The sequence below is a fragment of the Ophidiomyces ophidiicola genome (assembly GCF_022830035.1).
Source record: "Ophidiomyces ophidiicola strain CBS 122913 chromosome Unknown scaffold_50, whole genome shotgun sequence".
In the NCBI taxonomy this organism is placed as follows: Eukaryota; Fungi; Ascomycota; class Eurotiomycetes; order Onygenales; family Onygenaceae; genus Ophidiomyces; species Ophidiomyces ophidiicola.
Window position 1 is genome coordinate 37681 of NW_026054690.1, and position 21389 is coordinate 59069.

The following is a 21389-nucleotide window of genomic DNA, read 5'->3' on the forward strand; positions in this document are numbered from 1 at the left end:
GCAATTCTCTCCAATCACTCTGTCGCCAACTCGAAAAATCATTTTTAAGTTGAAAATTTGGGTGATGGAGCTCCTTCGGAAAAGCTTCCCGGCGCGCCGAACAGGGCAACTTATGTAACCGATCTCCAAACCAAAGCAATCGAGCCTGAGCGTCATGACTGTCTGTTCAAATATGGACCCGGGGATTGCGTGAATCGCTGATGCCCTATTACTTGACTAAATATGCGCCGGAGCTGTTTTTCTACTCTCCGGCAGCTCCAGCACGACAACCCGCTGGTAAGTCTCATCGAGCCACATGTCTTTTTTTTCCGCTTCTGACCGATCAAGGGCCTCCCGCGTTCTGGCACGCCACCATCCTTCCCTCGTCGCCGTGGCTTACCAGAGCAAAGAAAGATCCGCGATGTCAATAAGATTGTAGCAGTTTCTTCTGCTAAAGGCGGCGTTGGAAAGTCGACTATTGCTGGTAGGGTCTGTCTATTAGACCTTCTCTCTGCGATGCGGGGAAACAATTAACAATTCATGGCGGTCCAGTGAACCTCGCCTTAGCACTTGCTAGGCGAGGAATTCGAACGGGTATTCTCGATACTGATATTTTCGGTCCCTCTATTCCTACGTTGTTGAATTTGTCGGGAGAGCCTCGGCTTGATGACAGTGCGTTGGCTCATTCCACTTCGGCCCAAAACTGGTATATTTAACAACCTTCGCAGATAATTGTCTTATTCCTCTGACGAACTATGGCCTCAAGTCTATGTCCATGGGCTACCTGCTCCCTCCGCCTGCACCGGGATCCACCATCACCTCATCCGATCCTAATGTACCGCCATTGGACACAACACCTATCTCCTGGCGTGGGCTCATGGTATCGAAAGCAATGAACCAACTTCTGCATTCTGTTTCGTGGGGCCCACTAGATGTTCTAATCCTAGACTTACCCCCGGGAACTGGAGACGTACAGTTAACTATTAACCAAGAAGTAATGGTAGACGGCGCGGTGATTGTGTCCACGCCACAAGACATTGCTCTTAGGGATGCTGTTAGAGGCTACGGTCTATTTGAAAAAATGAATGTTCCTGTTTTAGGTATGGTGCGGAACATGGCCTTCTTCGCATGTCCACATTGCGGTAAGGAAACCAAAATATTTTCGAGGGGGTCCAATGCCCCTCACAGTGGACACGGGCTGCATACAACTGAGTCCCATGACTCTGGTGTGGTAGCGGCCTGCGAAAGACTAGGTATCGAGTTTCTAGGAGACGTTCCTCTCGACGGGAGAGTATGTGAAGACGCCGATAGAGGGATTCCCACTGTTGTTGCTGAAGAATCAAATGTCAACAGTCCCAGAAGAAATGCGTTTTTGACTATTGCTGAAAAGGTTGTGAAAAAAATTGGTTTGGAATGGAAATGAAATTGAGAAAGCCCATTTGATCCATTAGGTTGGTGGTCGTTATTTCAGACGATCTCAGCCTCCATATTGTATACTTGCAACCACTAGTTACTGTTGATATCTCCACAAACAACACTCTGAAGAGATGGTATGGACTACACAATGCAACATTGTAATCAGATTATTTTTGCGAACCATAGCATGGCTATGGTTCTGTGTCAAAATATCAAAATAGGATATTCAAGACAGATGTACATATATATCGAAAATTAAAAATACCCACCCCCAATATTATGCTATCCGGAAGACCTCTAGTGCATTCTCCAATGACGCCCCGGGTCGAATTTTTTCTCAGAGACCGTAATCGAATGCACGCTTTCAGCATCAACACTATCGGCATCTGCATTACTTACGAACTTGGAACGCGAGACAGCAGTTACACTCTCAGGAAAGGGTGGGAACGGTTCAGTCTCCGATGGCACCCCTAGTCCTGTCGAATTAAGCTCATCGGCCAGCTCTCTACCTCCATGAAACGGCTTAGAGAATCCTTGTGCTGTAATGAAGCTCTGTCCAGTTCCGCTGTCTCGATGATTAGGCCCGGCCGATCGTACAGCAGAGATTGGAAGATGATTATCACTATATTTCTCCTGGGGGACAGGACGCTGGTGACCAAAAGCTGCGTCTTCGGCTGGCGTGGCGATGCGACGTTTGGACTTGCTAGGGTTAACCCCATCTTGGTTGTCTCCAATCCAGGCGTCAGTAGGAGCAAGGCCAGACCTTGTTCGAACCCGCCCCACATCCCGCCTAGCAGGAAGCGCGGTGGTAGACTCGCAAGGCGTTTGCCATTCCATCGAGTCTCCTGATTCATACATAAGGGGTACAGGATCTGCCACGCCTTGAGCGTGCCGTATTGCTCTTGTACTGGCACCTTCATCTGGCCGCACAGGGTGGTGGTGCCGTCGGGAGGACAGTTGACGGAGGGGACTTCTTGGCGGTACATATGCCGGATTTGGTGGACTGTCGACCTTTACTTCGGGTGCTGCAGTTGTAGGTTGGCGCAGTGGGTCTGGTACTTCAATAATGTTGTGCTCTTTGGCAACGTAGCCATTCAGAGGCAAAAAATGGGTATATTTAGAAGACCCTGTTGACAATGAGCGGTCAAGTGATCGCTTTTCAGAAATGTCCCTCTCTGATTCGTTAGATTGCCCAACATCTGTGACTACTCTCGTCTCACTGGCGGGCCTGGGGATAGGACTTCTGAATCGGCCAAGGTATTCCCCAGAGTGTCTCAGTTCGGCCTCATCATGTCTATTTCCGATAGAGTTCCAAAATGCCAGTGCTCTACTCTTTTTAGTAGGTCTCCGCACTTGTCGAATTGAGACCCCCCGTCTAGCTGCGGCAGAGGTCGGCGGTGGTATCTCCCCAGGAGCCAGTTCCCCAATACCTAGAACAAGCTCTTCAACTCTTTTCTTCATTATCTTGCGTTTTAATTTAATATATTTACTATCCCACTCCTCCTTTGCACTGATCCATCGACGAACAGGTCCGACTTTTGGTTCACCTATCTCGTCAGGAGGCATTCTTAGAGCCGGAAGCTGGGATTTATCTGGAAGCGGGTGAATATTTCCATGTCCATCCACAAGTTGGCGAATCATATGGTGGTGGAATGGCGGCAAGGGATCGCCAGCTTTTCCAACAGTCCTGAACGTTTGTTGATGAGTAGAAGACTGCTCCTGTCCACCAGGAAACCCAAGATCTGCACTCGAGGACGAAGACCAATCTGGGATTGCTATGCTAGCCTCCTGGGCACGGGAAAGAACCCAAGCGGCAAATTGAGCTATTGAACGATACATATACTTCGCCGGTTTTGTGAAGCTCAAAGTAGGCGCCACATGGCATAGATGGTCCCATACCTGGAGTTGTACATAGGTAGGTTTATACATCCCTACTATCTTCCGATCTGGATCATGACGAGTTAAATATTTTTCGCCTGGGGGATATGCAGCCGGGTCAGCAGCTTTATGTGCAAAATAAATCTGCTCATCTCGAAGCATTTCGCCTCCTCCACTGATGATTAGCAGTGGAGGCAACCCGCCAAGTGATGGCTGGAGAACAGGAGAGACCAATGGGTGTGATAGCATGTCATTGGTTGTGTACATATGAATTTGGTCTTTCAATTCCACAAGAACGCCATCCATTCTGATGGTAAGTAGGTGGTCAGAATGCATGTGGTTAAGGGCATTGTTTCCAAAACTTGCTGGATTGTGCTGGGGTAATGGCTCAAGATGGCCAGCATGTGTAGTAGCAGTCGCTTGGCGGATGAAAAATTCCTCGATAGCTCTTTCATCCACAGAAGTAGTACTGTCAGTAATTGGAGGCGAGTCTATCGCCTGCAGGATCCTACTTGCACACTTCGTTACCACACCAGCCTCATCTGCATTAGGCGGTGGCCACGACATTGAAGGACGCTGCATAAAGCCATACGCTGGCAAATAATCATCGACCCCGATTTCTGACATGCTAGGAAACGAATGGGTTAGGTCGAGCCACGGCGAAATCATAATTGCACCGGCAGGTAAGGGCATCCTCTGATCGCGGAGAATTATTAATATACTAAAGTTTGAAGCATTAGCTTAATAGACTATACATATCGGTAAAACATACGATGCCACCATTCCGCCACCAGAGGAATCTCCCGCGAATATAATTTCCTCGGGGCTATGGAGAGTCAAAAGGTAAAGATAAGCTGCAAGACAATCCTGTATTCCACACGGGAATGGAAATTGGGGAGCGAGGCGGTATCGTGCTACATATAGTAAGTAAATCGATCTGGATTAACAGAATATCAAAGCTCACTACCAAAAGTTAGTAATTTTGCGCAAATACAGCTGTTGCGTAAACTTCCTACCGAGCAAATACCCTCGCTTTGAGTTTCCTTGCGTGGCGTTGCAGCTGATAACGGTGTGTATCAACGCTCCCAAAAAAGTATGCACCTCCATGAATGTATAAGATAATTCTTTTGCACTTGTGGGATAAATTTTTCCTCTCGACGTAATCGCTCCTCATCTCAATCCACTCAGCGTAGAGCGCCACATTGTCTCCTCTCCATTGCCACCATGTCTTACCCCCAACCCTATCCACACCCTCAGGCCCAAGTTCCGCAACAATGAGATGACCAGAAGAGACCAGATGCTCTGCTGGAATCACGATGTTAGACTGTTTGACCCAATGAGGTGAAATAACGCGTCGAGACGTGAACGATTGAAACTGCTCTACAGTGTGATGGGAAGCATAGTATAGAAATTGACGAGTGACTTCGATTCCAGCGTGATAGGATAGGCTGTGTGTCGGCTTCTGTCTAGGTGGCCTCCCTCCAAAGTTCTTTTTAAAAGTCGAAGTCAACATGGACAGCCCAAGAGCATAGGGGTAAAGCTTACATGGGAGCACCAAGTCTTTACAGCTGTAGGAGCAATTGCTGCCGTGACACTGGCCGTATTGAAAGGCATTGTCGCGGATCGCAAGGTGTTGGCTGTAAAAGAGTATTTTCATAGCTCTATAGGGGTATCATGTAAACAATCCTGCACTATACCAAGTAGACAGCAGGAATATACGAGAAGTGTTATTGTAATATAGACATAAGGAAAGAAAAGGCCATTCTTTTATTTTAGGATTGAGCCTTTGACTTGTAAGATCGCTTAGCTGAGTTTAGATGATGTCATTGATGTTCCGTGGACTCAATGTAATTCTATGCCCCACGTTGTTCCAGTATAAGGTCCAGGATAAAGTGAGGGGGCGGCGCACAACAACACTCAGCTCGCGATGTGCCTCCTTCGTTGTTGGTATGTTACGATGTGACTTGACATGGCAGTTGATGAAGGGATGCGCATGATCGGCGGCTGGGAAGCGCCGTTTCATTTGCTTAATTACCGTTAGTCGTTAACTAATTAGGCGCCACACGTGATTGTAATTCTATCATCACGTGCTTATACAGCCCGCCTGGGCGCTGTCGTTTTTTTCACATACGACCCTGCCAGTCCATTATGTTCTTAATAATATTCAACATGATTTGCGATATGCTTCGTACGGAATAAAGCAGGCTAAACTGCTAGTGATGGGATTGTGATTCCAGACCCTCTTTACAGGGCACATACAAAGGCAATCAGCTCTATAATAACCCCCCAGCAGTACTCCGTCCAGTTTCTTTTTACATATTCTCACAGGCAGGATCAATATGCCTTGTGGAGGCTCTGTATGCAGTACGGAGGACTCCATATAGCGTACTAATTGAGTCTTCCGCTTCGTCTTTGGCATTAATGTGAAATTTAGAGTTAAGAGCTGTGAGCTTTGTCAGCACCCAATATTACTTTTTTCTTTTTTTTTTGTTCTCAGACCCTGAAAACTGTGCGGAGTAGACTCCGAGTTGACCTCAGTGTACAAAGGCTACTACAACCCGGGTGACAAAATAATAGGATACTATAGAATCACCAACTGTCTGGTTACTGACACATATCCCTGCTTGACCCATAACCTCTACCACCACACACTCAATAACCACAATGAATGAAGCACATCCGCAATTTGATCCTCCTCAAGCACCCGCAAAACCACTGTCACCTTCCGCTCAACTCGACCTCGCTATTACACTGATTCTTAATGGCTGGCCGGTTCTCAATCTCGCTGTTCAGTCGTCCTGGGGCGGTCCGAACTCCTCCGAAAAACGCGACTGGCTCTGTGCTGCAGTCGCGGAGCTTTTCTCTTCTCGGCCCGACACAGATTCTATAGATCTTGAAGAAGTGTTGCTGCAGGTTATGAATGATGAATTCGATGTAGTTGTGGATGACGAAAGTGGAGCGGATATAGCAGATCGAATTATGGAGGTGAAGGCCGAAATAGAAAAGGGCGAGCTGGCACGCGTAAACAAATTGTGGGAGGAGTATAACGAGAGAGAGAGAAGGGGTGGTGATAATCTCTCCCTGTTTAAGGGTGTGGATGTGAAGGATGAAGATCAAGAAACGGACGGGGATGAAGACGAAGATGAAAGTGATGTCGAAATGGCAGATGCACCCACTTCAAAGCCACCAAAAGAGCGAGAGTTACCAGAAGTTGATGAAGATGGATTTACAAAAGTCGTAGGGAGAAGAAAAAGATGATATCAGACAACTATGAGGGAAGTTTACTTTGGCATTTCTTTAAAAAAGAATGCGAATAAGATGATAGGGCAGGGAGCATTCTGGAGTTAGGACATGGAAAATTCTTAGAAATGATTTTAAGCGTTGAAAGTTATTGCAATTTTGTGGGTGATACATTTTGTCGCACGGTATGTCTTTTTTTTTTGTTGACTTGAAAGACATTTGCCGAAACTAGAAGTCTCTAAAAAAAATAATGTATAAGAATCTCCTTATGCAAGTACGCCTTTATAGATCAAACGAGCTATTTTAAGTAGCAGTCTCGGGGTTATCGGTAATCAATTTAGTAATCATTCCGATAGCAATGGTTTGTCCCTATAGAAAACAGAATTAGTATGGAATTTCATAAAGGTCGCAAAGTGTAGCATACCTGCTCACGCAACGTGAACCGCCCAAGTTGATTATAATCTTCAAACCGCTCGACACAAACAGAGCCTGCTCCCCCCATTACTTCAAGCCGGGCAATTATGGTCTGTCCCTTGTTGGCAAAGGCTGGTGGTTTCTTGCTTCGCCTACCAGTTTCTTTCTCGAGTTTGTGAAGAAGAGCTGCAAATGTGACTTCCTCGATGGCTGCATGCACATGCATAACACAGTCAAACCCGGCAGTCAGTATGCTCTTGAGATCGAGAATTCTAATCTTGGCCTCAAATGCCGAGACACAATGAACTGGCCTCTTAGGAGAGCACATAACAAAACCCGGCATGATATCCTCTTCTTCAACGCCTCTCAAACGAGCCCGGATTTGATCACCACAAGTTGCTGTAGTTATTTCCTCTTCAGTCTCACCATACAAGGCAGTGACAGTAACTTCCTCTCTGTTAGGCATTAAAATGCACGTGGAACCCTTTTTCAGAACACCAGATTCAATTCGTCCTTCAATGACCGTTCCCATGTCTTTATATTTGGCGCTAATCGGCATCATGAATGGGGCGTTAATCTTGCGCTCGGGCATTTTCATATTGTGAAGATAATCAAGGAGCGAAGGGCCATTCCACCATGGTGCCAAATCCTTCGGAACGGGGGAATTTATTCCAATAGTCTTCTGTGCTGATAGAGGCATGAATTTCAAATCACTCTTTTTATACCCCATAGCTTCGAGGAATTTTCCAATCTTGGTTGAGCATTCCTCGTAGCGCGTTTTGCTCCATTCCACTGTAGGGTCGTCCATCTTATTGACTGCAACGATAAGCTTTTTAACACCGGCATTTCTAGCAAGCAGGGCGTGTTCTCGTGTCTGACCCCCACGCTCGAAACCGGTTTCGTATTCACCTTTTCTAGCCGAAATAACGAGAATACCAACATCTGCTTGAGAGGCACCACCAATCATATTTGGAACAAATGATTTATGGCCAGGGGCATCGAGTATGGTATAATGTCGAGTCATTGGGCCATCTGAAGTTTCACCTGAAGTCTTAAAAAAAGCACGGCCTACTTCAACGGTTTTGCCTTTGGATCGCTCCTCACTTGTCAAATCTAAAGCCCAAGACAAATACCATGTCTCTCGACCAGCATCTTTTGCTTCCTTCTTATACTTTTCCATTGTTCGCTCATCGACCATACCGGTGGCGTATAGAATACTTCCACCAAGAGTTGATTTACCTGCATCGACATGGCCGATGAAAATCAAATTCACATGCTCACGTTTCTCGCCATAAATCTCTCTTAAGGTGGCCTCATCAACGTCAGCAGCTTGCTCTCTAGAAACAGCATCTGCATCGCGAATAGGAGCCTTGGCCTCGGCTCTGCTGGGTGACGACCGGCCTGAAGAGGGAGCAGGGGACGTCTTTCCAGAACCCGCAGACTTCTTCTCGGTCTTTTCGATGGCCTTGGCAGCCGTAACTTTCGATGCCGCTTCAGGGCCACCGTCTGGTCCAGGCGCGGCCTTTGGTGTAGGTGCGGGGGTCGTAGAGGAGGGGGCCTTGGGCTTAGGCACGTCAGCCCCGATAGATAAAATCTTCGTTTTGGGAGCAGGGGCAGCAGGCGTGTTAGAATCAGGGCTCTCTGATGGCTTCGCAGCTACAGGCGGGTCTGCCGCAACAGGAGCTGGTTTTGGAGGCTGGGCAGTGTTTTGCGGTCGCCACTGTTTCTGCTGTGGCATCGTGTTATAATCACCATATTGTTGTGCATAATATTGACCATAACCTCCCTGTTGGTTATAAATTTGATTATACTGGCTATAAGCTTGTTGCGGCTGATATGTCCCGTATTGTGGAGATGCGCCGCGGCTCTGATATGGTTGGCCTGGCTGAAAAGAAGCAGCACCTGGACGAAAGGTAGACGTTTGCGGATTGAGGTTTAAGTTCTGCTGGGCTTGTCTTGCCAAATGTTCATCCTGAGCAGCGGGGTCATCTTCCCAAGAATCGAGGTGGGACATCGTGAAAATGGAGGAAAAAAGGTGCCTTAATCGGAAGTTCCCTATCTAAAAAGAAACAAGAACATTAGAAGATAAAAAAACCGGTAGCCTGGCTTGTGAATCGAGGCCTCAAAGGGTGTTGAAGCCTTGCGCTGTGCCTGTTGGGCATGATTGTGGGGCTCAAGAACTAACTTTGAAAGATGGGCAAGCTTATATAATCCCGGAGTTCATTGCACTAACTAACTCAATTTAGACTAGCTTGGCTAGCGCCAGACGACGCGCTACCACGGCTACCTCCTGTAGTGACGTAACTACCTAGTCAGCTGTGATTAACTTTACAGCGACTAAGGCACGTGCCCATTCTTCGATGCCTAAAACCCAATGACCTTCCTAGGTACTTCGTGTTGCACCATACTACTCATAAAATGGAATGGCTGTCGAATTATGAACTGCACGGAAGCCAAGTATTTTACCTTCGTGCCCATAGCTCAACATGAGACTCCGAAATAATTACTACGCTCGCTAACAATTTGGTCCTTGGTTCTCATCATGGCAGGTCTTCTTTCGATGGACAAGGTCCTCTTGACGGTAGGCTCTATAAAACTTTACTATCTTGAGATGTCTGTGCTTATAGTATCCTCAGATCACTGGCCAGGCAATGAATTATGCTGTTAGGTAGCTAGAGCCACCCGCCCGGGGGTGTTACCATGTTAATACTGCCCAGGTCAGGAATTCGTGTTACCGGACAGTATGCTATCAGCCAAGTATCTCGGCTTATGAGAAAATCGGCGGTCCGTTTATCACGGCATGTAATGGCAGGTGATGCATGCTGATTAATTTCGGCCAGAACATTGATGATACTGACCGCGATGAGCTCCAAGCGCTTCAGGAAAGACTTCAGGCAAAAATTCGAGTAAGTAGTTATTGATTGTAGCCTACTACTGTATCTCTAATTGATTATTAGATAATATCACCTGCTATTGATATGATAGAGCTTATGTAGGCTGGCCTCCTAATTGAAAGCGCTCTGAAATTGAAGCCTAATATGACCCAGCGCAGCTCGGGGTAACACCTCCCTCGAATCCGCAGTAACACTCACAAAAGGGTTGAGATTAGAAATACAAACTCTTGGGCAGCGGCTAGCAAATGTTGCGTCAAAGGAAGAGCTCAGCCGCAAAGGCATTATTTCAACCACCCAACCAGCAAAGACTAATACTGAAATAACATTGATCATCAAAGACATCAGAAGATTGTTGGGTCGGATTGAGGATACAGTGCCTCTAATCAATCTTGCTATTACTACATCTGGTGCGAGCTTGTCTACTACTTTACCCCCAACCGTATCACCAGCACGCCTTCTTCAAGCGAGCACCTTCTTGACCACTGGGGATACTCAATACTCAGCTTCCCCAGCAAGAGCAGTTCAGATTGGTCCTACATTTATATTGTCAATATATCTTTTGTTTGCAGGACACGCCCGTCCTCACGACGAAGAGACCATCCGAAATACAACCTGGAAGGAAGTAATTCACAAGGCGCGGTTAAAACTGCGAAGAATTCCGATAGAACTACTAAATTCTCACCCTTTAGTCCCCGCTCCACCCCTCAAGGCACCAATTGAGGGCCACATTCGAGGAAAGGCGAAAGGCGACGAATTTGCGTATCAGATTCTTGTCATTGAAGACTTGGATGATGGTCGAGTCCATACCTTCGACTCCGATGATGAAGGACCATGCTCTTTTGAGGATATTGCGATAGCGGGTATTAGAGAAACCATCCCACTACACCAGATATCAAAGATTTTCTACGCAGATACTGGTAAGATTTTGAATATCGGCAGTGAAGGGGAAGCCAATCACCCAGTGCTACTGCTGAAACGTGACGTGAATGCCATTCCACCCCGAAAGATGATTGATGAAGCAGAGGCAGAATACGACGATTTTATTCAAAATTGCCCTGATAGCTTTGATCCTACTGAAGGAGAATCAAGTCCAAGTACCCCCGCAATATTAGAATCCCCCCTAGCCGATCGCTGGAGATTTCCTCCGGACCTAGATTTGGAATGGATTGCATTTGAAGTTTATAGTGAATCTGAAGATTCCGATTCTGAAGACGAGTCAGATTCTCAGGAATTGTCGCCCACTCGCTCACCTACTAATCCTCGATTGGGTGCTGGACTGTCAAAATTACGCCTTGATGAGGATCCACAATCCTCACAAGTTACGGTGGCCGAGGAACATCTCCAGACGGTCTCTGACCCTCGATTCCGAAATATCAAGAGCTCTCTATCTCTTTTAGAGATGCTTCTTCGTCTAACATCTCTTCAGCAATTTCAGCAACAATCCCACCTTTCTTGCTCCGATGAGCTGCTAAACTTTTTCCTAGAAGAGTCTTCCACCACTGGTGCTGGTGGCGATGAAAACCATCGTCGAAGAGTTCGTGCTGAAGCTCGTCGAAAAGTTGGTTGGGATCCTTATGATGAAAGCCCAGTGAAACGGCGTGGGGAAGAGTATCAGTACCAGGCGGGTCATGATGGAAACTCTTGGGCTCGGGGCTCTCCTCACTGGCAGTCAAGTGCAGGGCCCTACACACCAAGTACGACACCGCTATCAAAGGATCTTTGGTCTATCGATAACGGCCGCCGTAAAAGCTTGCGGGGAGTTGTAGATGGAAACGTCACTAGGGAAAGGACAGTATCTCCATCTCCTAACGCCATTCCCAAAGATACGACGGAGCGAGGAATACGCCGAAATAGTAATAGAGCTTCTTGACACACCCCCTCTAAAGTCTGGATATGAATGTTAAAAGAAAAATTCGAGTATGTATGAAAATAGTAAATATGTGGCGATGCCGAAATTTTCATAACCCAGTCTATACGTCTGCGAATCCGTGATAAATACAACATTTTGATACATACACCTTTTCTAAAGTTAATATGTTGCAAAACCTTTTAGACTTTTGGGTTTATTCTCTCTTCTATAGTAAGAATTGAAATGTAGTGAGAGGCTTGCCAATTTCCATACCGTTCAATTTCGTTTCTTTAGTCAAAAGAAAGTGATATAGAGAGATCATACGTATGTGCTATATACAGGGTAGGAATACAAATACTTATGGGAATGTTAAGAGTCCTAGAATACTAGCCATAGCTCAATAAACCCAAGACTGGCGAACTCCAGGAACGCCATGTGTACAAAAGACGTAAAGTATAGTGAGAGACATATAGATCAAATCATTCCCAATCTTCCTCGTCACTGCTGTCAGCTGCATTTGCCGTGGCAGTGGACGATTTCGGCCCCTTTGGGCTGCCTGGTGCCCGGCTTGTAGCACCACTAACAAGATCGTAGCTTGCATCACTGTCGGCCTGTGATTGTTGATCATTGGATCTTCGTGGCTCTGATGGCTTCAGATTATCCTTCGAGATTGACGGCTCCACTGAAATGGGACGAAGTGGCTCATCGGCCTTGTTGATCTTGACCTGGGGTGTAGAGGGCGATTCAGAATCAGAGTCAGAATCCTCATCCCAGGCAACTTCCTCTTCGTCACCTGCAGTTGAAGCTAGAGAAGAAGCACATTAACAAACATCTGTTTACCCTCCATAGCACATGTGACATACCTTTCAACAGCTCCCTTCGCCTCCTCTCTTCCGTCTCAATAACTAGTCGTAGGAAATAGTATCTCCTCCAAAAGTCGAAATATTCTACCTTTTCTGGAACAAGGTTTTCCATAGCTCTTCTTAGTCCAGGATATGCATCCAAGTCTGTAGATATATCGCTCGTCTTGTCGTCAATTTGAAATTCGCTTTTCCATTTAGACCATTCATCGCTTTCAGGATCTGCTGAAAAGGATTCTAGATTGGAATGTATGGCGTGTAATTGTGCTTCAAATCTGGTGGTATGAATGACTCGCTTTCCATCGGCATCCCTACTCTCAAAGAGCACCTTGCCTGGAGAGGCACCCTGATCCGCATCTTCGGGAGGGGCAATAGTCACAGCGTCCCGTAAGAAATTCTGAATGTTTGTTCCAAATCTCAGTAGCGCTTCATCAGCTGCGTCCTCGGCTTTCTCGATGTCTTTGAGGCGTTTCGCGGCTTCTGCACGGAATCTGGAAATGAAACCATCCCCTTCAGTCCCTTGACCATCCTGGTCGCTTTTTGCCGCATTGGTGGACAATTCGCCAGCTTTAGGAGATGTGGGCGTTATGGCACCGTCGCGATTATGCTGCTCACTGTCCGATTCCTCGCCAGTGCCGGCAGCGAATCCGCCCAACGACAGTCCTCTTGTCCGCCCAATGATAGTATCTCGTAGACCTGTAAATCCTTTGATGGCTTCTTCACTGGCAGCGGAGTATTCTTGCCTTGCCCCATTGTAGTAGCTTTCCCCTTGCTGACGAACATTCCCCCATAGGCCTCCAAGCCGCGCAGCCCAGGGACTCGCAGAGAAGGCGTTGAAGGTTTCTTGGAATTCAGCGCTCAAATCATGACGTTTTGTGGGCTCAGAGGCGGTGCTTCCCACTTCAGCGTCGTTGTCACGCTTGTCGTTGCTGGGGGACGCGAGGATCTCCTCTTGGATGTGGTCGTAAGCGACATCCATAGTCAGAAACAGGAAGCGTATGGCGACGATAGGTTAAACGTAACGGTAGAAGGGATAGGGTGATAAATGTCTTACGCGGGTGCCCTGGCCGAAAGGGGGATTAAATGTCACAAGTGGTGTCTTAATGAATGGCTAAGTTCAATATGTAGTTAGGTTTCGATTGCTTAAGCTGGAGAAGCCGCTCAAACGAAATGACCAACTCGAATTGGCTACCCGCAACCCCGAGTTAGCTAACAGCCAAGCGGCAACTTGGCTCCTACTATTGTACTATTTGGAACTCTTCTCTTCCCAATGATCCTGAAATCATATTTTTTTAAAAATCGTTACGTCTCTAAATATGTATGCATTATTGAATGTACAGTACTCCGTATATATGCAGTCTAGGTGTTTTTCTATGCTTCCTCTAGCTAAAACAGATATGTTATAAAAGGAAATGTGTGTATGCAATACGGAGTATGCTGTTCAAGAAGGAAAGGCCTATTTAAGGTGCGAAAAGTCTTAAGTAGCCAAAATACTTTACTTCAAAGTATGTCTGGGCTCCCAACCAGGTGGCTCTGGTACATTTTCCATCAAGCTTCTAGGTATTAGTTGACTTTCTGTGATAGTCAACAAAGGAGCAGTATGCAGCTCGTAGCTATCCAATCCAGTTGAACTGGAACCTAATTGAGGCGTAATCAGATTGGAGGACGAGAGTGATTGAAGGGCATGTATGCCAGGCATGGAGTCAGTAGGCGTGTCGTTGTTGAGTGTTGAATGCTTTATGGTCGAAGCGTTGCGGCTATGGGTGGGGCTAAGAATAGGACATTCGGCAAGGCTGAGCTGAATACCAGTATTGATTCCAGATACGTTATCTAATTTTTCGGGCCCCAAAATCCCCATGTACTTCTCGTATGAGTAACTCGCCCGGGGTCGGACGTATAGCTGAGAGGCATCTGGATCAACCACCGAGTTTACAGCAGCGTAGTTCCCATCCGTGACAGCCGGATCACCAGGGTTAGGCTGAATTGGAGTGCAGAAATTAGCTGGCTCGGCTGGGATGGCGGTCAGGCTAGCTGTAGATTGTTGGGAATCGGGTTCAGAGTCGCAGTCAGTATCAAGGATAACCTTTTCTATTTTCTCTTCGTCGACAAGGGCCTTTGAAACAGATCTGTAGGAAGACCTGGTACGTGTCGGCACTGTCTTTCCCGGGGTACAATTAGTGAAAGAGGACAAAGCCGACGCAGACGGCAACGACGAAGTAGGGAGACATTCTGGAACCGATCGTAACTCTTTTCTTAAAATGCCTGAAAGCGGTTCTATGGTCAAATCGGTAGGAAGTGAGAACTCCACTTGGCAGGGAACTTTAGAACACCTTGTAGGAGAAGGCGAAGGGGGATGAGAAGTATGGCCTTCAGGGTCTAACCTAGAAGAGCAATCAGGCTCCAATATGGAATAACTCGACCCTTTGATACAACTGGGGGTATTTCCGGGGCTTTCAGGCGACTGGGAAGATGGAACGGCGCCAGCTTGTAGTTTCAAAGGGGTTATAGGGGATACAGGGAAGGTACTTGTGTTCTGGGATAACACATCCGGTGCGTTAAACGCTGGATTCTGTGGCCTCTGGCTATCGTCAACCCCCCGCTTGTTGCAGGCCATAGAGTGTGACGTGACGCCCAAAGTACTAACGTTGTCATTGTAGCCGTTCCCTCGATCCCACCTAAGTTTTGTTTTCTTGTTATTCAGGGCACAAGCCACTCGAGCAAAAGGGCGATATTCCGAGTCCTCACTGCGTACTTTTAATGCATAGCTGGAACTTTTCCATTGCTTTTGGGGCGAGCAGCATCGAGTGGTTTCCAAGGGAAGACCGATATCATGTTCATCATTGCCATTTCCTGTAAGGACATACCCCATCTGAGTTAAAGTGGTATTGTCTGTGGGCTCAACCAAACGTGGGTTTTTGGCTCCCAAAAGCCCTCTCTGTTTTCGATTCTGAGGTAGAACCCGCAGTGTAGACTCATCTTCTTCGGGCTCTTCTTCGATATATTCCAGGTCGCCAAGGTCGCACTTGGGCAAGCCCACAAAGTTGATTTGAGTGAGGGTCTTTTGACTCTCAGTGTTGCCGCCTAAAGATAATCTATATTTTCTCTGCCGCTTCTCTTGAGCGCTGTTTGCTTTCTTTCCGCGGTTGGTGGGCCTTGCGGGTGCATTGAACTTCGCAGCTGGTTTCCCGTCCTTTCTTGTCATGGTTCTGGCTCAGTATTATTGCCAACTGGTGTGCTCCGGGTCGGGACCGGGACGGGACAGTCCCTGCGCTTGAGTGTCGACGCGACAAACGAAGACGCGACGCGCGGATTTACTAGTGGATTACATAATTGCCTAACTACCTTAGCTAGTGCCGGTTGATATATTTTCCACCGCCGGAGATGTAACCCAATCAACGGGGAGAGCCGTGCGGCCCCACTTTAGCTAGTCTCCGACGCGGCTCTGTTGATTCGCTGCTTCTGGCACAATTCAACCAACGAAGCTTGTCACGCCTGTCAACACTACTCAGCTTTTCACTTATCAACTCACACCCAGCTATCACTCAAAATGGTGTCATCGTTGCCTTCTTCTACCCCTGCGGCTGGAAAACTATGGGGCGGCAGATTCTCCGGCGCAACTGATCCATTGATGGTCGCATATAACGAATCGATCTATTTCGACCGGGCCTTCTACGCCCAAGATATTGCAGGCTCAATCGCTTTTGCACGAGCGAATGTTGCTACAGGCATTCTTACTCAAGCTGAATTTGAAGCGATTGAGAAGGGCTTGACCCAGATTCGTGAGGAATGGGAAGGTGATTCATTTGTTATCTCTCCTGGTGTTGACGAGGATATCCATACCGCAAACGAGCGCAGATTGGGCGAGATAATTGGGAAGGACATTGCAGGAAAGTTACACACAGGCCGAAGCCGTAATGATCAGGTTGCGACGGATTTAAGACTGTGGTTGAGAGACGAGCTACGAGCAATTGAGTCGTGCTTGGTTGAGTTGATAAATGCTGTGGCTGAGCGCGCGGACGCCGACATCGAATACTTAATGCCTGGATATACCCATCTACAACGTGGCCAGCCAGTAAGATGGAGCCATTGGCTATTAAGCTTTGGCACTGCATTCATGAACGACCTTGATCGACTACGCGAGGTTATCAAACGCGTCAATCAGTGCCCCCTTGGTTGCGGTGCACTATCAGGAAACGCATTCAAAATTGACCGTGAAGCTATGGCTAAAGAACTGGGCTTTGATGGATTGATCATGAACAGCATGTCTGCCGTTGGTGATCGGGACTTTATTCTCGAGGCTATGCAGTGGGGCTCAACCCTCATGCTACACATTTCTCGTTGGAGTGAGGATTTAATTCTTTACAGCTCCACAGAGTTCTCTTTTGTGCGACTTTCGGACGCCTACACAACTGGCAGTTCTCTCATGCCCCAGAAGAAGAACAGTGACTCGCTTGAACTACTCCGTGGCAAATGTGGTAGAGTTTTTGGTGGGATGGCTGGCCTCATGATGACTATAAAAGGTATACCGTCTACATACAATAAAGATTTACAAGAAAGTGTCGAGCCTATGATTGAGCACGTCAAGACCGTCAAAGATAGCCTACAAATCGCCACCCGCGTGCTTCTAACCCTAACGACGTTTCCCGATAAGATGATCGCAGCATTGACACCTGATATGCTCGCTACCGATTTAGCTGAGTATCTTGTCCGCAAAGGTATTCCATTTAGAGAAACACACCACATAGCAGGCCGTGCTGTTGCCCTGGCTGAAAAACAGCAGAAGCCTATGGACCAGCTTTCTTTAGCTGAACTGAAATCCGTAGATGGACGAATTGGTGATGATGTGCTTGAGGTCTTCAACTACGAACGATCTGTCGAAATGAAGGCTGCTATCGGAGGCACAAGCAAACTCGCGGTACAGCAACAGATCAAGACCTTACGACAGGCATTAGGATTGTAATTCGTATAATGGCTTCACATAGAGGCGATCTCGGCTTTTCTCTTATAAGAACGATTGAGGATTTGGTTATAACAAGATGAATCCAATATTTTAGTATTGATTTATTATATCATACATCATATATTGCTTGAACCTGTCCATCATCATCTCTTGTTCACAAAGGGCAGGAAAAGGGAACAGAAAAGAAAAGAAATCTCTTTCTTAATCTGAAAGGAGCCATTCAGGTTCTGCGTCATCATCTTCTGGGTCATGCGAGATCATCGAATTTTGATCGTCAATCTCACTGTCAGAGTCGTGATGCACTAGATCCGGCAAGCCTGGTATTTCCTCCACGCTTACAGAGCGGCGTGAATCAGTGTGGGATTTATTGGGAAGAGAAAGTCGATTAACTGAATGGCATAAGCTGTGTGTGTGCCCTGCTGATATTCCACCAGGAGAAGCCGATCGGGCTGGTGGCGACGGTGTAGTGTAGATACCTGACGGAGGCCCAGGAATAGCCGGAGTACCCGAAGTATTAGGCTTCGGAATTACCACGAGCGTATACCTGCCTTGGGAAGCTGAGTTCGGGGTAACACTAGTGTGGGAATATATGGCCAAAGTGTCATTGCTGCTCTCGCCTGGATTTTTTATTTGAGACTGCGCTGTAGATATATTGCTCAAGTTTGATGTTTCATTGGGTTTATCAGGTAAAGCTTGTGTTTGCCCGGTATCGTTGCATAAAACCCAACAGCCAGACTCTTTAACATTAGAATATATTGACTCTGTAGCTGCGGTGTCTCCAGAGCTTTCGTTCTCATCTTCGAATGCATAGCTTTGGACACGCTCAGCAATCCTAAGCTTAAGTAAAAGCTGTCTCCACATCAGTAACGCTGCTGCTGTTCTACGATCTTGCTCGGCTTGCACACGTTCATCCTCCAGGGATTCAATTATAGCAAGAAGAGCATCATGATATTCCAGTGAGGCAACAATCCCGTGGAGTATTGCGGTGCCATGTCTGCCTCTGAAGTGAAATCCGGTAACAGCATCCGCATAATCAATATCCAGAATTTTCGCCGCACGAGCTGCATCATCATGCTTCAAATGGAAAGCACCATCTGGCACCATGCTGGGTACATAAACATCAATATTCCCATACACATTTTTCGGTACACAATTATTCACAACGGGGGGGGCGCGATAAAGGTCCGTTTGAAATGCCGCATACAATGGTATTTCTTGAGAGGCTTCGAGGTCATCGTCGTCTATTTCGATGTTTATCTTTTTTTTAGAGTTCGGTACCCGTTTCAAAGGTTGTTCACCGGACTTAACACACCTCCCTTGACGATACCAACCATCTGCACTTTTCACGATATGCACGTCGGACCGACGATACACGGACTCCAGAGGACGTGTTCTGCTTGAAGTAGATAACTTACTAAGGCCAGCTTTTCCAATTTCTCTCTTAGGATGGATAACTTCATTTCTGCGAAGATGTTTTTCCAAAGCATATATTGGATGGTTTTTAAAATCTTGCACATTTCGAGGCATTCCTTCCGCAGCTGCTTTAGCGGTAAGCTCGCCAATCTCTAGCTGGTCACGATCCGCCAGAAACGGGTTCTCAAAGAATTGCATGGTGCTTTCCCACCATGATTCACCGTCTTTGGTACATTCAACTCTTGTTCGGCTTGTTTTCGAGTTGTAGAATTTGGTATAGCGCTTGGTTACGTCACGAGCAGAACCATCTTCTTCGAAAGCGATTACATAGCTCATATTATTATATCGGTCACTCGCTGGCGGCTCAAATCGAGAAGGCTTTGCAATTGTATTGGTAACAAGTGGATCGACAACAACCCATTTTTGCATTGCTTCGTTGAAAGCTTCGACCCAGAAGACCGGGAACGACGACTCGCAAATTGCAGATGAATATATCCCTGCCAAAAAAAAGTAAATTAGATATAACACATTATAAAAATGACAGATCAGCCGTACCAGACGCAACTTTCGGCTTCGGCGCCTTTGAAGGGCCCGGCGAAAACCGCGAATGTCCAAATCTACGTAGCCTTTGTGTTGCTGTTAATTTTGCACTAAGGGAGTTCGAATCGCCAACATTATCCGACTGATTTGAGGGCTTTGTGTTCTCGTCAACAATAACCATGCATTGCCCAGAGTTTTTTGTAGGCAATTCACTTTTAGCCACCCCACTGAAGGGGAGAGGCTGCAGTGAGCAGACAAGTCGAGCATCTACATTTGCACCGCGAAGCATTGCACAGAAAAATTGTGCTCCAAGGTCACGAGATCCTTGTAAGTTCGTAGCTTGTTTTCGAAAATCGGATTTTGAAAGTACGATGTCCGTAGAGGCCGGAAGCGTCTGCTTCAAGTGTTAGTACGAGATTTTTGTATAATAGAGACATGAAGCTGACGCACAATTGAAGTTTCATCTAGATTTTCAAGCCAATAAGACCGTCTCATTCCGGAGGCAGTGATTTTGAATCGTCGATGGAATGTATCGGCGGCTTGTTTTAGGCCATCAGCAAAGGTGGTCGAACGGGAAAATTGTGGCAAATCTTCACTAGGATTGAGACACTGTACTGTGTGCTTCGACAATATGCGCTTGAGATTTCTCTAATGGTAATGTATTAGAGACATGACAGTATTCATGAACGCACTATATTCTGAATACCTGCACTTTGTCGTCATTGCACCATGAATTCCGCAGTTGGACATGGCTAAGAAGACAGAGTAAATGAGTTTTGTGTATGTCCAAACGCCATTTCTTCTCCAGGCCAGATACGGGTTTCCGGCGTGAGACAGCTTTCTGCTTATTCTTTGCCCCAGGGGCTTCCAAGGTAATTTGTAGGGATTCATTGTGTTGAGAATCCGTGGAGAGAGAATTATCCGCTGAATAAACCGCCAGCGGTATTACATCCTCCCATTCTTCCGCGTCCGATTCTTCCGTCGCATCTAGATCGTACACAGTCTGCAGAGGTTTCGTGGACGTTTCTTCAATAGGTTTGGACGGAAATTTTGGTGTTGCTTCACGTACTGCAGCCGTTTTCAGGCTCATCTTGCGTCGTTTTGTCGCCCTATGTGTGTCTTGCGGGTTTGATGCTGCCGAGTCCGCCTCCGCAAGCATGTCTTGGTAGACTTCGGGAATGGGTTCCTCCTTTAAGGAGCGTCGTTTCGTCATATTTGCTTAATTAATCACAACGAAGCGCGATGGGTCACATAATTGATGGAGTAGTCCGCAATGAGTTTGTCTTTCTGGATTCGCTCGCTGCTGGGAGTTGGAGCCTAGAACTCCGGCATAAATGAATAATATTCTTGACATTTCAGCTTCTCCACCAGAAACCTAGGGGTCTGAAATGAAAATGCAGTCTAGGTGCCAACAAAACCTAACCGAAGGGAAACCGGCTTGTACCTCCGCCTGAATATCAAACAGACGAAAAGTTCGAGACGAGCAGACGATTGGCTGATATAAGCACAGCGTCATCGTTATTACATGATTATTTACGTAATCAATGCATCTCAACCCTACACGTGATATCAAACTTTCTGGCCAGGTCAGGTGAAGGTCCAACCCTTGCCGCCGGGGACGAATCCCTGCGCAAAGGTTCTGGCATTATGTCCCATCAATTATTTATAGTTGAACGAAATTTATAATCGCAGCTGACCTGTCATCTAGCTTGCGGATTTGCTTTCATCTACGGAGTACACTATACAAACGCAGTTTTGCATCCATTTTCTAGTATTAATTACTACCAATAAAAAAAGCACGGAGTATTCCGCTTAACTTCTACGTGAATTGAGTTGCAGGGGGTATATATGCGCAATAAATACATACAAATAGTACTTAATCCTGGTGGAACGAGTGATGTGAGAATAATAAAGACCATGCTGGAGGGTACGGGAGTGGGTATAAA

General features: G+C 46.7%; 9 protein-coding genes across 9 annotated transcripts; 4 read left to right on the top strand and 5 right to left on the bottom strand.

The window, feature by feature from the left end:
- Window positions 1–222: 222 nt before the first annotated feature.
- LOZ57_006680 (uncharacterized protein) lies at window positions 223–1402 on the top strand (the record flags this gene model as incomplete). Its single annotated transcript, XM_049255695.1, has 4 exons — window positions 223–276; window positions 328–463; window positions 532–651; window positions 708–1402. 4 exons carry the CDS (start codon window positions 223–225, stop codon window positions 1400–1402), a joined length of 1005 nt encoding a protein of 334 aa, XP_049105325.1.
- A 290-nt stretch (window positions 1403–1692) lies between these two features.
- On the bottom strand, window positions 1693–4887 carry LOZ57_006681 (uncharacterized protein; the record flags this gene model as incomplete). The annotated part of the gene is made up of 4 exons (XM_049255696.1): window positions 1693–3994; window positions 4046–4099; window positions 4290–4762; window positions 4819–4887. 4 exons carry the CDS (start codon window positions 4885–4887, stop codon window positions 1693–1695), a joined length of 2898 nt encoding a protein of 965 aa, XP_049105326.1.
- Window positions 4888–5937: 1050 nt separating this feature from the next.
- On the top strand, window positions 5938–6531 carry TSR2 (rRNA accumulation- protein; the record flags this gene model as incomplete). Its single annotated transcript, XM_049255697.1, has 1 exon — window positions 5938–6531. The coding sequence occupies one exon, from the start codon at window positions 5938–5940 to the stop codon at window positions 6529–6531; it is 594 nt and encodes a 197-aa protein (XP_049105327.1).
- Window positions 6532–6910: 379 nt separating this feature from the next.
- On the bottom strand, window positions 6911–8941 carry SUP35 (translation termination factor GTPase eRF3; the record flags this gene model as incomplete). Its single annotated transcript, XM_049255698.1, has 1 exon — window positions 6911–8941. The coding sequence occupies one exon, from the start codon at window positions 8939–8941 to the stop codon at window positions 6911–6913; it is 2031 nt and encodes a 676-aa protein (XP_049105328.1).
- Window positions 8942–9469: 528 nt separating this feature from the next.
- YRB30 (Ran-specific GTPase-activating protein 30) lies at window positions 9470–11691 on the top strand (the record flags this gene model as incomplete). Its single annotated transcript, XM_049255699.1, has 6 exons — window positions 9470–9508; window positions 9564–9595; window positions 9645–9711; window positions 9768–9833; window positions 9885–9919; window positions 9975–11691. The coding sequence occupies 6 exons, from the start codon at window positions 9470–9472 to the stop codon at window positions 11689–11691; spliced, it is 1956 nt and encodes a 651-aa protein (XP_049105329.1).
- Window positions 11692–12149: 458 nt separating this feature from the next.
- On the bottom strand, window positions 12150–13509 carry LOZ57_006685 (uncharacterized protein; the record flags this gene model as incomplete). The annotated part of the gene is made up of 2 exons (XM_049255700.1): window positions 12150–12475; window positions 12534–13509. 2 exons carry the CDS (start codon window positions 13507–13509, stop codon window positions 12150–12152), a joined length of 1302 nt encoding a protein of 433 aa, XP_049105330.1.
- Window positions 13510–14025: 516 nt separating this feature from the next.
- LOZ57_006686 (uncharacterized protein) lies at window positions 14026–15732 on the bottom strand (the record flags this gene model as incomplete). The annotated part of the gene is made up of 1 exon (XM_049255701.1): window positions 14026–15732. The coding sequence occupies one exon, from the start codon at window positions 15730–15732 to the stop codon at window positions 14026–14028; it is 1707 nt and encodes a 568-aa protein (XP_049105331.1).
- A 345-nt stretch (window positions 15733–16077) lies between these two features.
- Window positions 16078–17490, top strand: LOZ57_006687 (uncharacterized protein; the record flags this gene model as incomplete). Its single annotated transcript, XM_049255702.1, has 1 exon — window positions 16078–17490. The coding sequence occupies one exon, from the start codon at window positions 16078–16080 to the stop codon at window positions 17488–17490; it is 1413 nt and encodes a 470-aa protein (XP_049105332.1).
- Window positions 17491–17691: 201 nt separating this feature from the next.
- On the bottom strand, window positions 17692–20656 carry LOZ57_006688 (uncharacterized protein; the record flags this gene model as incomplete). Its single annotated transcript, XM_049255703.1, has 4 exons — window positions 17692–19400; window positions 19459–19837; window positions 19894–20091; window positions 20150–20656. 4 exons carry the CDS (start codon window positions 20654–20656, stop codon window positions 17692–17694), a joined length of 2793 nt encoding a protein of 930 aa, XP_049105333.1.
- Between the last annotated feature and the right edge of the window lie 733 nt (window positions 20657–21389).